At 56.4% G+C, this 13,742-nt stretch overlaps 2 protein-coding genes across 2 annotated transcripts in view; both read right to left on the reverse strand.

Annotated features, from left to right (window-relative positions):
• Positions 1–1,958, reverse strand: part of S100A11 (S100 calcium binding protein A11) — a 2,813-nt gene extending 855 nt beyond the window's left edge. The window contains exon 1 of the mRNA XM_026863897.1: positions 1,944–1,958. Within this exon, the coding sequence (XP_026719698.1) occupies positions 1,944–1,958 (15 nt within the window). The remainder of the gene's footprint in view (positions 1–1,943) is intronic.
• Positions 1,959–2,818: 860 nt separating this feature from the next.
• On the reverse strand, positions 2,819–11,735 carry LOC113488618 (trichohyalin-like). The gene is made up of 2 exons (XM_026863898.1): positions 11,598–11,735; positions 2,819–11,113 (listed from the first exon to the last, which is right to left on the reverse strand). Exons 1-2 carry the CDS (start codon positions 11,733–11,735, stop codon positions 2,819–2,821), a joined length of 8,433 nt encoding a protein of 2,810 aa, XP_026719699.1.
• Between the last annotated feature and the right edge of the window lie 2,007 nt (positions 11,736–13,742).

Below are 13,742 nucleotides of genomic sequence, written 5' to 3' on the forward strand. Positions count from 1 at the left end.
GGAAAGTAGCCCTGTGGGGTTGGGGTGCTGTGCTGGGTGCTGGTCTGAGCTTCCTGCCAGCACTGGCCACCTTCGTGCTGCTGAGGGGTGTGAGACCCTGGAAGGTTGAAAAGGGGGAGACACAGAGGTGGAGGAGGGACACGAAGCACCCAAAAGGCACCCACAAAAGCAAGTGAGGTGCCCCAATAGCTGAGAGGGGAGACACGAAGCACCCAAAAGGCACCTAGAAAAGCAATAAGGTGCCCAAATAGCTGAGAGAAGGGACATGTAGCACCCAAAAGTCACCCAGGAAAGCAAATGAGGTGCCCCAACAGCTGAGAGAAGGGAGGATGGGGCTGCAGGGCTTGGGCCGCTCAGAAACCTGCGCACGGGGCTGCGATGCCCGACCGCTCCCCATCCTCCGGAGCCGGGGAAGCTGCTGGGACCTGTGGTGTTTACCCGGGTTTGCACAGCCCTGCCATGGTTACCTGCCCTCTCCACGCCTTTGAGACCGATGCTGACGCAGAATCGCCCGCCCAGGGCTGGATTTCCCTCTGATTCCCAGCCCTGGGCTCGGGGGGAGCCTGGAGCAGAGAGGGGGAGTAACACAGGCTGCCCCTGCCGTGTGTGGGAGCTGGGATGTTCCCCGGGATCTGGGACGGCTTCCAGGGCCGCGGCTCTTCAGGAAATCCTGCTCGAGACTGACTCAGCGTGGGGCAGGAGAAAGAGAAGCAGCTACTCAGGGGCGACGACTCTCCCCAATATATTTTCCTTTCTTGCCTCAGTTTCCTGCCCCAAACTGGAAACAGTTCAGTCCCCGTAAATCCAAAGTATTTTCCAAACGTGGGAGCTGAGGGCAGGAGACCTGCTGCTCTTCCCCTTGGGTTTTGCCCTTTCCCCCTGCATTTTGCAAACACCTCTTGGTGCTCCTTTAACAACAAAATATCCCCTTCGCAAGAACGAATCGCAGAGGGGCTCGTGGCCCAGCCCCGTCCTTGGCTGCCGTGGGGGATTTCAGGAGGTTCCTGTTTCTTGACGCCGTGTGTGTGTGTGTGTGTGTGTGTGTGTGTGTGTGTGTTGGCAGTGGAGGTGCTGGCCCTGTTCGCAGACGGCCCATCTGTGCTGCCATATGTTGGTCACCAAGATGTGCGACTGTCACGTGCACGAAGGGGACATCACCCCTGTGCATCCGCCTGTCCCTGGCTGGGACAGAGCCTTCTGAGTCCTTCTGGCCCCCGGGGCCACAGGCCGGTGGCCGGGGCTGGTTGAGCGAGAGGTGCTGGCCCCTGGGGCTGCATCAGGCTGTGGCGGACCTGAGCTGCCCTTGGTCCTCCTGGCCAGCCCCGTCACCAGCCAGCGGGCTCCAGTTGCATTTAAGAGCAAGACACAGATGGTGCTGGGCTTGTCCTCGCTTCTCTCTGTCTTCTTGCAACACTGCAGCTCCGTCTGCTGTTTGAGGGAATTGGTTCTCTCCTGCTCAAGAGAAAGAAAAGTGAATAAAATCTGGGTTTCTCCACGGAGGTTCATGGATGTCTCCAGCTCCAGCCTCGTGCACCGTGCGAGTGATCCGGTGTGTTTGCTGCACCGTGCTGCTGCCTCTCTCCTGCCCAAGGATGCAGGAGTGGTCCCAGGTGTGGGGCAGCCGGTGGAAAAAGGCAGATGGATGCATGTGGCCAGGAAAATGTGTGTCTGGATGGCTCTTAGCCAGCAGTGGCTTTGAGCTGCTGGCTGTTCCCGTAGTGCCCAGGCACATCCCCTCGTAGGTGTCAGATCAGAGCACACGCGGGCTGAGATGGCAGCCCCTGAAATCACGCAGATCAGTAGCGAGGGCCAGGGGTTCAGAGGTGTGTGGGCTCTCGTGGGGTGTGTGTGGGGGGATTTGGTGGGATTTTCAGCAGCCTCTATCTGGATTAAGTGTTTGGAATTAGGAGGAACGCGTGATCTGAACTGGGACACCCTCCCACCAGGCTGAGGCCCATGTAGAAATCGGATGCGAGGATGAAGGATGGCAGCAGTCAGTGCAGTCATCAGCTATTTATTCCGATTTTTCATGCAATACATCAGTGTGAAGAAGAAAGAGCCCCGCCCCCACCATTACCCTGCAGTAACCACAGCGTAACTCGACTGCTTCAAAGCCTCCGTGAGCCTGGGGCTGGGATTCTGCTCAGCTCTTAGGGGAGCAGAAGAGTGTAGCCAAAAGCATTGAGTCTACAAAAGTGGTTGGTTGGTTGCTTTGTTTGTTTGGGTTTGTTTTGTTTTTTTTTTCCCCCCCCCCCCAGACTTGAGGATTTTCAGGCCCCCAGAATGAGTATGATTGAGCTACTGGAATTTTTAATTCCTATCCTGTGGCGGAGCAGAAGCCGACAGGAGAGCCAGCCGTGGAGCTGGGGAGCCGTGAGTGCAGTGAAATGCAGAACAGTCGTGCCACAGGTTAGAAGAGATGACAGGGACATAAAGGACAGAGAGACCCAAAGATTCCAATTAGAGCAGAAAAGTGACTAAATACCGCATCAAGGTGGAGAGACGTAACGCAGGAAGGCAGAAACTGCAGATCCCGCGGTAACTCTACCTATCTGCTGAGGATTTGTTATGTGGACCCCCCCCCCAAAACCCACCTGACACCCTCTCAGAGCACCCCGTTAACCCTTTTGTGTCAAACACTTCTGTGTCACCACATGGTGATATCCTAAACTGAAAGCAAAGAGCAGAAATGAACCTCAAAGAGATCTGGAGAAGCCCCACCAGCTCCAGGGAGAGGACTTCCCCGTAAGATGCCTTTGTCTTCATCCCCGGCACGATGACTCGGTGCCTTCTGTGAGACCGGGGGGCCAGGGGGGCCCTAGGTCTGCTTAGTGGTGCAAAGCCGTGCTTCCTCCTCCCGCTGAAGCTGGGCATCGCTCACTGGCCGGGGACTCCTCCTGCTAGGTGGCTGGTGGCTTTTCTCCGGCGGAGCAAGCTCTGCATCCTCACGGCAGAATCTGGCTTCATCTCTCCGGGTTGGTTCTGCCCGTGGCTCTGGAGCCTGGGGCAGAGGCGGGCAGCTCTTGGCCTCCCTGTCCTCACGGTACCTCACCTGGCAGCTGGAGTCGGGCTCCCTCACGACCTGCTCCCTGGCAGCTTTTGCTCCATCTCCCAGGGGCTGATGCTTCTTCTCTTCTGTGTTGGACATCTCGGGGTCCTGGTTGTCCCTCCTGTCCTCCTTCAGCTTTGCCCGGCAAGCGTCACCCTTAACACCATCCTGCTCGGAGGCAGAAGCCTGGTGACCCCCATCCTTCACCCCAGGTGTGGCCCCTTGCCGTGGCAGTTCAGGCTCCCCTGTTTCTCGCTCGTCCCTTTGGCATCGTGGCTCTGGGGAGTTGCTCTTGTCACACGGATCTGCCAGTGGCTGGGGTGACACAGAGCACTTCTTCACATAGACGGGCTGCCCCAGGTTGTGTGGCTGTTGGCAGATGATCTTGTAGGTGGTGGCTTCAGGATCGTTTGGGTTCTGGATCACATGGATCAAGTACGCGATGGTCTGAGGCTCGCAGGGCTGAGGAACCACCTGCACCTCCAGTGGAACATCGGGCTCGGTGGGGATATAATGGACCCTCACATCGGTGACAGACGCTTGTTCACCTTGGGGGCAGAGGTCTCGGTTATCCACCTCCACCGTTCGGTAGAGACCCCTCTCAAGCCTTTGTCCTTCATCTTCAGGTCTCCGGCAGCTGTTTGGCTCACAGGTATTTTCCTCATGTAAAAGCCTGTGGTTCCCCGATTCTTGGTCTTCTGAGGATGCACAGGGCGTGCTCTTACACAGGTCACTCTGTAATTCATTTCCCTGAGGGTGGTGCAGAAAATCCATCTCTTGTTCTTCTTCAACTATCTGGAGAACGTTTCTGTCACGGGACTTTCTGAGGGATCTCATGGCAACTTGTTCACCCCTGTCTTGTGCGTGGAGGCTGCGGCGCTCATAGACCCGTTGGCGATCAGTCATCCTTTCCCGCATGTGCTCTTTCCTCTCTCCTTCCCAGCAGACCCTCCTCTCCTCCTCTGGTTCTGCACAATCACGGGCACACTCTTTCCTTTTCAGATCATCACGTGGCTCCCGTTCCCGGGTGACCCGGCGGATCCTGACATCTGCTTCTGCTGCTGCTACTGCAGCCTCCCGGGTCCTCTCATACCTCACCGACTCACGTTGTCTCCTTCCATCATCCTCAGGGTCGCGTCTCTGACACTCACGCCTCTCGCAGGTCTCTCTCTGGTCGTTTTTGGCAGGTCGTTCCTCTCTTTCACGTGTCTGGCGGCTGTGACGCTCGTAAACCTCCACCTCCCGATCCCGCTGGCGATCGATCCTCCTCTCTCTCAGAGGCTCTTCCCTCTCTCCTTCCCGGCAGACCCTCCTCTCCTCCTGTGGTTCTGCACAATCACGGGCACACTCTCTCCTTTCCACGTCGTCACGGGGTTCCCGTTCCCGGGTGACACGGCGGATCCTGACATCTGCTTCTGCTGCCGCTACTTCCATTTCCCGGGTCCTCTCGTACCTCACGGACTCGCGTTGTCTCCTTCCATCGTCCTCAGGGTCACGTCTCTGACATTCACGCCTATTACATGTGTCTTTCGGGTCCTTTGTGGCACCTCGCTCTTCCCTTTCACGTGTCTGGCGGCTGCGGCGCTCATAGACTTCCACATCCAGCTCCCGTTGGCGATCGATCCTCCTCTCCCGCACAGGCTCTTCCCTCTCTCCTACCCGGCAGACCCTCCTCTCCTCCTCCCGATCCACACAATCACGGGCACGCTCTCTACTTTCCAGGTCGTCACGTGGCTCCTGTTCCCGGGTGACCCGGCGGATCCTGACATCTGCTTCTGCTGCTGCTACTTCCATTTCCCGGGTCCTCTCGTACCTCATGGACTCACGTTGTCTCCTTCCATCGTCCTCAAGGTCACGTCTCTGACACTCACGTCTCTCGTAGGTCTCTCTCGTGTCCGCAGTGGCACCTTGCTCTTCCCTTCCATGTGTCTGGCAGCTGCGGCGCTCGTAGACCTTGAAATCCAGCTCCCGCTGGTGATCGATCCTCCTCTCCCGCACAGGCTCTTCCCTCTCTCCTTCCCGGCAGACCCTCCTCTCCTCCTCCCGATCCACACAATCACGGGCACACTCTCTACTTTCCAGGTCGTCACGTGGCTCCTGTTCCCGGGTGACCCGGCGGATCCTGACATCTGCTTCTGCTGCTGCTACTTCCATTTCCCGGGTCCTCTCGTACCTCATGGACTCGCGTTCTCCCCTTCTATCGTCCTCAGGGTCACGTCTCTGACACTCACGCCTCTCGCAGGTCTCTCTCGTGTCCGTCGTGGCACCTCGCTCTTGCCTTTCACGTGTCTGGCGGCTGCGGCGCTCATAGACCTCCACCTCCCGATCCCGTTGGCGATCGATCCTCCTCTCCCACACAGGCTCTTCATTCTCTCCTTCCTGGCCAACTCTCCTCTCCTCGTCCCGATCCACACAATTACGGGCACTCTCTCTCCTTTCCACGTTGTCACGGGGTTCCCGTTCCCGGGTGACCCGGCGGATCCTGACATCTGCTTCTGCTGCCGCTACTTCCATGTCCCGGATCCTCTCGTACCACACGGACTCGCGTTGTCTCCTTCCATCGTCCTCGGGGTCACGTCTCTGACACTCACGCCTATCACAAGTCTCTCTCGTGTCCGTCGTGGCACCTCGCTCTTCCCTTTCGCGTGTCTGGCGGCTGCGGCGCTCGTAGACCTCCACATCCAGCTCCCGTTGTCGATCGATCCTCCGCTCTCTCACGGGCTCTTCCCTTTCTCCTTCCTGGCAGACCCTCCTCTCCTCTTGTGGTTCTGCACAATCACGGGCACACTCTCTCCTTTCCACGTCATCACGTGGCTCCCGTTCCCGGGTGACCCGGCGGATCCTGACATCTGCTTCTGCTGCTGCTACTGCAGCCTCCCGCGTCCTCTCGTACCTCACAGACTCGCGTTGTCTCCTTCCATCGTTCTCAGGGTTACGTCCCTGACACTCACGCCTCTCGCAGTTTTCTCCCGTGTCCGTCGTGGCACCTCGCTCTTCCCTTTCCTGTGTCTGGCGGCTGCGGCGCTCATAGACCTCCACATCCAGCTCCTGTTGGCGATCGATCCTCCTCTCTCTCAGAGGCTCTTCCCTCTCTCCTTCCTGGCAGACCCTCCTCTCCTCCTGTGGTTCTGCACAATCACGGGCACACTCTCTCCTTTCCAGGTCGTCACGTGTCTCCCGTTCCTGGGTGACCCGGCGGATCCTGACATCTGCTTCTGCTGCTGCTACTTCCATTTCCCGGGTCCTCTCGTACCTCACGGACTCACGTTGTCTCCTTCCATCGTCCTCAAGGTCACGTCTCTGACACTCACGCCTATCACAAGTCTCTCTCGTGTCCGTCGTGGCACCTCGCTCTTCCCTTTCGCGTGTCTGGCGGCTGCGGCGCTCGTAGACCTCCACATCCAGCTCCCGTTGTCGATCGGTCCTCCGCTCTCTCACGGGCTCTTCCCTTTCTCCTTCCTGGCAAATCCTCCTCTCCTCCTGTGGTTCTGCACAATCACGGGCACAGTCTCTCCTTTCCACGTCATCATGTGGCTCCCGTTCCCGGGTGACCCGGTGGATCCTGACATCTGCTTCTGCTGCTGCTACTTCCATGTCCCGGGTCCTCTCGTACCTCACGGACTCGCGTTGTCTCCTTCCATCGTCCTCAGGGTCACGTCTCTGACACTCACGCCTCTCGCAGGTCTCTCTCTGGTCACTTTCGGCACCTCGTTCCTCTCTTTCACGTGTCTGGCGGCTGTGACGCTCGTAAACCTCCACCTCCCGATCCCGCTGGCGATCGATCCTCCTCTCTCTCACAGGCTCTTCCCTCTCTCCTTCCCGGAAGACCCTCCTCTCCTCCTGTGGTTCTGCACAATCACGGGCACCCTCTCTCCTTTCCACGTCGTCACGTGGCTCCCGTTCCCGGGTGACACGGGAGATCCTGACATCTGCTTCTGCTGCTGCTACTGCAGACTCCCGCGTCCTCTCGTACCTCACCGACTCGCGTTGTCTCCTTCCATCATCCTCGGGGTCAGGTCTCCGACACTCATGCCTCTCGCATGTCTGTCTCTGGTCCCTTTTGTCAGATCGTTCCTCTCTCTCACGTGTCTGGCGGCTGCGGCGCTCGTAGACCTCCACATCCAGCTCCCGTTGGTGATCGATCCTCCTCTCCCGAACAGGCTCTTCCCTCTCTCCTTCCCGGCAGACCCTCCTCTCCTCCTCCCGATCCACACAATCACGGGCACACTCTCTCCTTTCCAGGTCGTCACGTGGCTCCCATTCCCGGGTGACCCGGCGGATCCTGACATCTGCTTCTGCTGCTGCTACTTCCATTTCCCGGGTCCTCTCGTACTTCTCGGACTCGCGTTCTCCCCTTCCATCGTCCTCAGGGTCATGTCTCTGACACTCACGCCTCTTGCAGGTCTCTCTCGTGTCCGTCGTGGCACCTCGCTCTTCCCTTTCACGTGTCAGGCGGCTGTGGCGCTCATAGACCTCCACCTCTCGATCCCGTTGGCGATCGATCCTCCTCTCCCGCACAGGCTCTTCCCTCTCTCCTTCCCGGCAGACCCTCCTCTCCTCCTCCCGATCCACACAATTACGGGCACTCTCTCTCCTTTCCAGGTCGTCACGGGGTTCCCGTTCCCGGGTGACACGGCGGATCCTGACATCTGCTTCTGCTGCTGCTACTTCCATTTCCCGGGTCCTCTCGTACCTCACGGACTCGCGTTCTCCCCTTCCATCGTCCTCAGGGTCATGTCTCTGACACTCACGCCTCTTGCAGGTCTCTCTCGTGTCCGTCGTGGCACCTCGCTCTTCCCTTTCACGTGTCAGGCGGCTGTGGCGCTCATAGACCTCCACCTCTCGATCCCGTTGGCGATCGATCCTCCTCTCCCGCACAGGCTCTTCCCTCTCTCCTTCCCGGCAGACCCTCCTCTCCTCCTCCCGATCCACACAATTACGGGCACTCTCTCTCCTTTCCACGTCTTCACGGGGTTCCCGTTCCCGGGTGACACGGCGGATCCTGACATCTGCTTCTGCTGCCGCTACTTCCATGTCCCGGGTCCTCTCGTACCTCACGGACTCGCGTTGTCTCCTTCCATCGTCCTCAGGGTCACGTCTCTGACACTCACGCCTATCACAAGTCTCTCTCGTGTCCGTCGTGGCACCTCGCTCTTCCCTTTCCCGTGTCTGGTGGCTGCGGCGCTCGTAGACCTCCACATCCAGCTCCCGTTGTCGATCGATCCTCCGCTCTCTCACGGGCTCTTCCCTTTCTCCTTCCTGGCAGACCCTCCTCTCCTCTTGTGGTTCTGCACAATCACGGGCACACTCTCTCCTTTCCACGTCATCACGTGGCTCCCGTTCCCGGGTGACCCGGCGGATCCTGACATCTGCTTCTGCTGCCGCAACTTCCATGTCCCGGGTCCTCTCGTACCTCACGGACTCGCGTTGTCTCCTTCCATCGTCCTCAAGGTCACGTCTCTGACACTCACGCCTATCACAAGTCTCTCTTGTGTCCGTTGTGGCACCTCGCTCTTCCCTTTCCTGTGTCTGGCGGCTGCGGCACTCGTAGACCTCCAAATCCAGCTCCCGTTGGTGATTGATCCTCCTCTCTCTCAGAGGCTCTTCCCTCTCTCCTTCCCGGCAGACCCTCCTCTCCTCCTGTTGTTCTGCACAATCACGGGCACACTCTCTCCTTTCCAGGTCGTCACGTGGCTCCCGTTCCCGGGTGACCCGGCGGATCCTGACATCTGCTTCTGCTGCTGCTACTGCAGACTCCCGCGTCCTCTCGTACCTCACCGACTCGCGTTGTCTCCTTCCATCGTCCTCAGGGTCACGTCTCCGACACTCACGCCTCTCACAGGTCTGTCTCTGGTCCCTTTTGTCAGATCGTTCCTCTCTTTCACGTGTCTGGCGGCTGTGACGCTCGTAAACCTCCACCTCCCGATCCCATTGGCGATCGATCCTCCTCTCTCTCAGAGACTCTTCCCTCTCTCCTTCCCGGCAGACCCTCCTCTCCTCCTGTGGTTCTGCACAATCACGGGCACACTCTCTCCTTTCCACGTTGTCACGGGGTTCCTGTTCCCGGGTGACACGGTGGATCCTGACATCTGCTTCTGCTGCTACTACTTCCTTGTCACGGGTCCTCTCGTACCTCATGGACTCGCGTTGTCTCCTTCCATCGTCCTCGGGGTCGTGTCTCTGACACTCACGCCTCTCGCAGGTATCTCTCATGTCCGTCGTGGCACCTCGCTCTTCCCTTTCCTGTGTCTGGCGGTTGCGGCGCTCGTAGACTTCCACATCCAGCTCCCGTTGGTGATCGATCCTCCTCTCTCTCACAGGCTCTTCCCTTTCTCCTTCCCAGCAGACCCTCCTCTCCTGTGGTTCTGCACAATCACGGGCACACTCTCTCCTTTCCACATCATCATGTGGCTCCCGTTCCCGGGTGACCTGGCAGATCCTGACATCTGCTTCTGCTGCTGCTATTTCCATCTCCTGGGTCCTCTCGTACCTCACGGACTCGCGTTCTCCCCTTCCATCGTCCTCGGCGTCGCGTCTCTGACACTCACGCCTCTCGCAGGTCTCTCTCTGGTCACTTTTGGCACCTCGTTCCTCTCTTTCACGTGTCTGGCGGCTGTGACGCTCGTAAACCTCCACCTCCAGATCCCGCTGGCGATCGATCCTCCTCTCCCACACAGGCTCTTCCCTCTCTCCTTCCCGGCAGACCCTCCTCTCCTCCTCCCGATCCGAACAATCACGGGCACACTCTCTCCTTTCCACGTCGTCACGGGGTTCCTGTTCCCGGGTGACCCGGCGGATCCTGACATCTGCTTCTGCTGCCGCTACTTCCATGTCCCGGGTCCTCTCGTACCTCACAGACTCGCGTTGTCTCCTTCCATTGTCCTTGGCATCACGTCTCTGACATTCACGTCTCTCATAGGTCTCTCTCGGGTCCGTTGTGGCACCTCGCTCTTCCCTTTCGCGTGTCTGGCGGCTGCGGCGCTCGTAGACCTCCACCTCCCAATCCCGTTGGCGATCGATCCACCTCTCCCGCTCTGAGACGTTTTGTTCATCCCGTTTCTCATCCCAATCAATGTCTCTCTCACTTTCTTGAGATGTAATCTTCTGATCTTTTTTTTTCACTTGATCAAAGGTTTTTCTTTCTGTCTCGCATGTGTCATCGTTCCTAAGCTCGAGCTCTAGCGGTTCTATATATGACTGATATGGGTGTGTTGAATCCAGGCATTCAGACTCATTTTGCTGGTGGCTTCTGCGTTCCACTTCTTTTTGTTCCAGCTCACGTACGTGGTAGCGGTTTTTCTCTCCTCTGAGTAATTCATGTTTACGTGGCTGGTTGTGACTTCCTCTATCTGCTTCTTGTGGCCGCTGGTTTTTCTGATCATTTGCTCGTAGTGCTGGCTCCTGCGGCTGACGGCTACTCCACCGGTTTGGCAGTGGTTGAGGTTCACAGGTCTGGCTGCGACTCCTCACGTCTGCCAGTTGTTCTGGCTGAGGCCTCTCTTGATTTTGCCTCTCAGCTGCCTGCATTCCAGGCTCGTCTTCTTGCAAGCTGCCCCCCTCGCAGGCTCGTACATCTTCTCCTCTGCCTTGCTCCGGGGCCTGACGTCTTCTCTGGCTCTTCCATTGGTTGCATGGCTCTTGGCTTCTTTCTTCATATGCCCAAGGGATTGGCTCCTCTGGCTCACTGCGTTGTTTTGCATCATTTCTGCTTCGTGTGTTACGTTGCTGGTGATGACTTCCCGCTTCCTCCGGTGTTTCAAGCTCATTGACCCCTGTTTCTCGTTGCACCTCAGGTTCACAGGGCGGATGATGATTACTCTCACAAGTTTGAGAGTCTCCCTCTGTTACTCTTCCTCTGTTCTTCATTTCAGGCTCTTGGAGTGACTTCTCACTGCTTCTCAGCTCTGTTCTTTGCAGAAGGCACGGTCCCTTCGGCAGGTACCAGTAGCAGGATTTAGCCACTCTGAACACCAAAATCAGGAACTCATTAAAATCTATTTCCCCATCACCATCCCACTCCAGGAACTGCAGAATCTTGTCAATCGTCTGAGGGTCACGCGGCTTCTGCAGGGAAAAGACACACAGGGAAACATAAAAGGGATTTTAGCCTTCCCGTCCCTTGTCTGAGAAATGCAAATACAGGGACAACTGTAATCCTCTCTCCGTCCTTCTCTCACACCTTCACTTTTATAGCTCAGCAGCAACTCCATGTCTTTGTACTCACATTTTTCTGGTTGTTCCCTGCCTGCAGCTCACCATCTCTCTTCTCTTTGGGATATGCTCTATCACTCTACTGGATGCATTTCCCTCTTGCCTTTGAAAGAAAACTCTACCTCGCATGGTTCATTCTCCAGCTTTAACCATTTTGCTCGTGGCAAAAATGGGCTGGAAGAACTGTCGAAGCAGTCAGTGCAAAGGAACCCAACTGCTGCTCCCCTTTGGTGAAAGCCTCCCCGTCCCACTGGCACAAGAATCATCCAGAAGGACATTTTGCAGTCCCTGCACTCCAGTCTCGGCCTCAAGCCCTCCCCCTCGCAGCAGCACTCACAGCCATGGCATCTGCAAACTCCCTCTGGATGAACTGTTTCATCCTCTGTCGGCTGAGGCTGGAGTAGTCTCCGTCTTCCTTGGCATGTTGGTGAAAGGTGCTGATGATGGTGCAAACGCTGTCTAAGAAGCGAGACATCTTCCTGCAGATTCCAGCAAGCCTGCAAGAGAAGGAGCACACCTAAGGATTGGGGGATTTTCTTGCCTTTGAGTGTGAAAAGAGGAGGGGGAGAATTGCTGGGGTCAAGCTGCGTGCGTTGACGGGACGCTGGGTGCCACGTGCTCTGCGTCAGCTCCCGTGCCATGGCGAGCTCTGTTTCACCAGAGCACCGGGAAGAAATTCAAATGTTTAGGGGTTTTAGTGGGATGGGGAGTGTCCTCCAAGGTGCCTACTGCCGCATTTGAGTGATGTTTGATATGGGGATGGCAGGATGCCTGCATTTATGGGTCGCAGGGAGGGAACAGGGAATGGTGACTCAAGAGATGCCCCAAGAACCCGTCCCCGTGGGGCCATACCAGGTACTTATGTTTCCAGGACCCACGCTGCTATTTCTGCCTGGCACTGAGCTAACACCAGCTTCTGTGAAGCAGCTTCGAGGATGTCTCACGCAGCGCTGGCGAGGCTGCTAAGCTCTAGCGGGGTCAGAGACAGGTAGAGTGCTTCCGGGGAGTTAAAACAAGCTCTGTGGCTGATGCTGCTGTGACCAGTAGCAAAACAATTGATAAAGCTTTCATTGCAGCATCAGTTCATTGGCAAATAGATTTAGGCCAGCAGGGAACTGTCAGATCACCTAGGTCGGAGCTACTCGTTTAATTTTACTGAGAGCTGATTGGCAGGAAACCAGTGCTGCTGTTGGAGCTTTGTGTCTGGAAACCTCAGAAGCCACCTCCTTCCTTCCTCCTCGCAGGATCCCCAAAACCGTGTCAGGTATGTTAGGGCTGAGCTCTCAGCTGGGGAAGCCGTGCCACGTGTGCCTTGCCACCTCTACAACGTGCACGATCACATGAGCCCACGTGCACAGCTCTGCATGCGAAATCCCGGGGTTTAGTGTTTCTGTAGAAACCAGAAAATTTCTCCGATCTGTTCATTCTGCCCGGGAGCTGATTCCAGACCAAAGTAAAGCACGAAACCTGGCTCCGTCCCTCATTTCCCCTTTGAGAAAAGCTGCCTCTACACATGGGCACAGGATGACAGCGTGCAAGCGTCCAAACAACACAAACCGACATTTCACTGGATATAAAAGCAAAAGACTCTCAGAAAATAACTGCGGCAGGAGCCGCGCTGCCACCCAACACGAACCCAACAGAAATAACGTGTCCTCGCCCAGCAAAGTGCACATTTCAGAAGGAGCGACTTACCCAAATCACCAGCGGGGATCAAGTGGGATTCCTGTGAAGCCGTGCGGAGTGATCGGAGCACCCGAGTGCTTTTATAGGGTCCTTGACAGAGCTACAGACAGGAGACACCCTTTGTGGATGCTGTCCTGATTCATCTTTGGCCAAGCCCAGCTGCACCTTGACGTCCTCAAACGGGTTATTTAACTTATCATCCCCTTACCTATCATTTTAACCCAGAAATAGCAGTTGCCGTGTGGCAATTCAGGCACCGGCTGGTTCCACCTAATCCAGACTGTAAAGTGATTTTACAGGCTGGTTATATTTCAGATTTAAAAAAAAAAAATAAATTTGGAGGAGCTATAAAGGGTGTATGTGTGTTAATGGGAGGGTGTATTTTTATATAAACGTGGATTTGCATAGGTATGAACTTATAATTCACACACGCGCCCATAAAACTAGCAGCAAAATGAAATTTTGAGGATGGGGACAGAAGTGTGGGGGGTGGCAGAGCTCGCTAGGAGCAGATGAGGGACCATCGAGGTCTGTACGGCCCATGATCTTGCTACCACAATATCAGAGACTATTTTCGTTTGATTTCTGTGCAGTTCCTCCGGCACTTTGGGCCTGAGGTCGACGGGCTTTCACTCACAGAAGGTCAGAAGAAGAATTAAGCGCTATGAAAATGAGGGAATGCAGGCGCACAGCAGTGAGATCCCCAAATTCCCTAGATCTTGGCTTATGTGGTGTCTGTGTAGAGTGGGGTTTTTTTTGTGGTTTTTTTTTTTTTTTTTTTTTTTTTTTTTTTTTT

Source organism: Athene cunicularia (assembly GCF_003259725.1).
Source record: "Athene cunicularia isolate RWA chromosome 25 unlocalized genomic scaffold, athCun1 chr25_part1, whole genome shotgun sequence".
Taxonomy (NCBI): domain Eukaryota; kingdom Metazoa; phylum Chordata; class Aves; order Strigiformes; family Strigidae; genus Athene; species Athene cunicularia.

What these genes read in the sequence shown, in the direction of transcription:
- LOC113488618 (XM_026863898.1), bottom strand. Translation starts at nt 11,735, where the DNA reads ATGTCTCGCTTCTTAGACAGCGTTTGCACCATCATCAGCACCTTTCAC. An exon ending in AGTTTGCAGATGCCATGGCT is followed by an intron (nt 11,114 to 11,597) that starts GTGAGTGCTGCT and finishes TTTTCCCTGCAG; the next exon opens with AAGCCGCGTGACCCTCAGAC.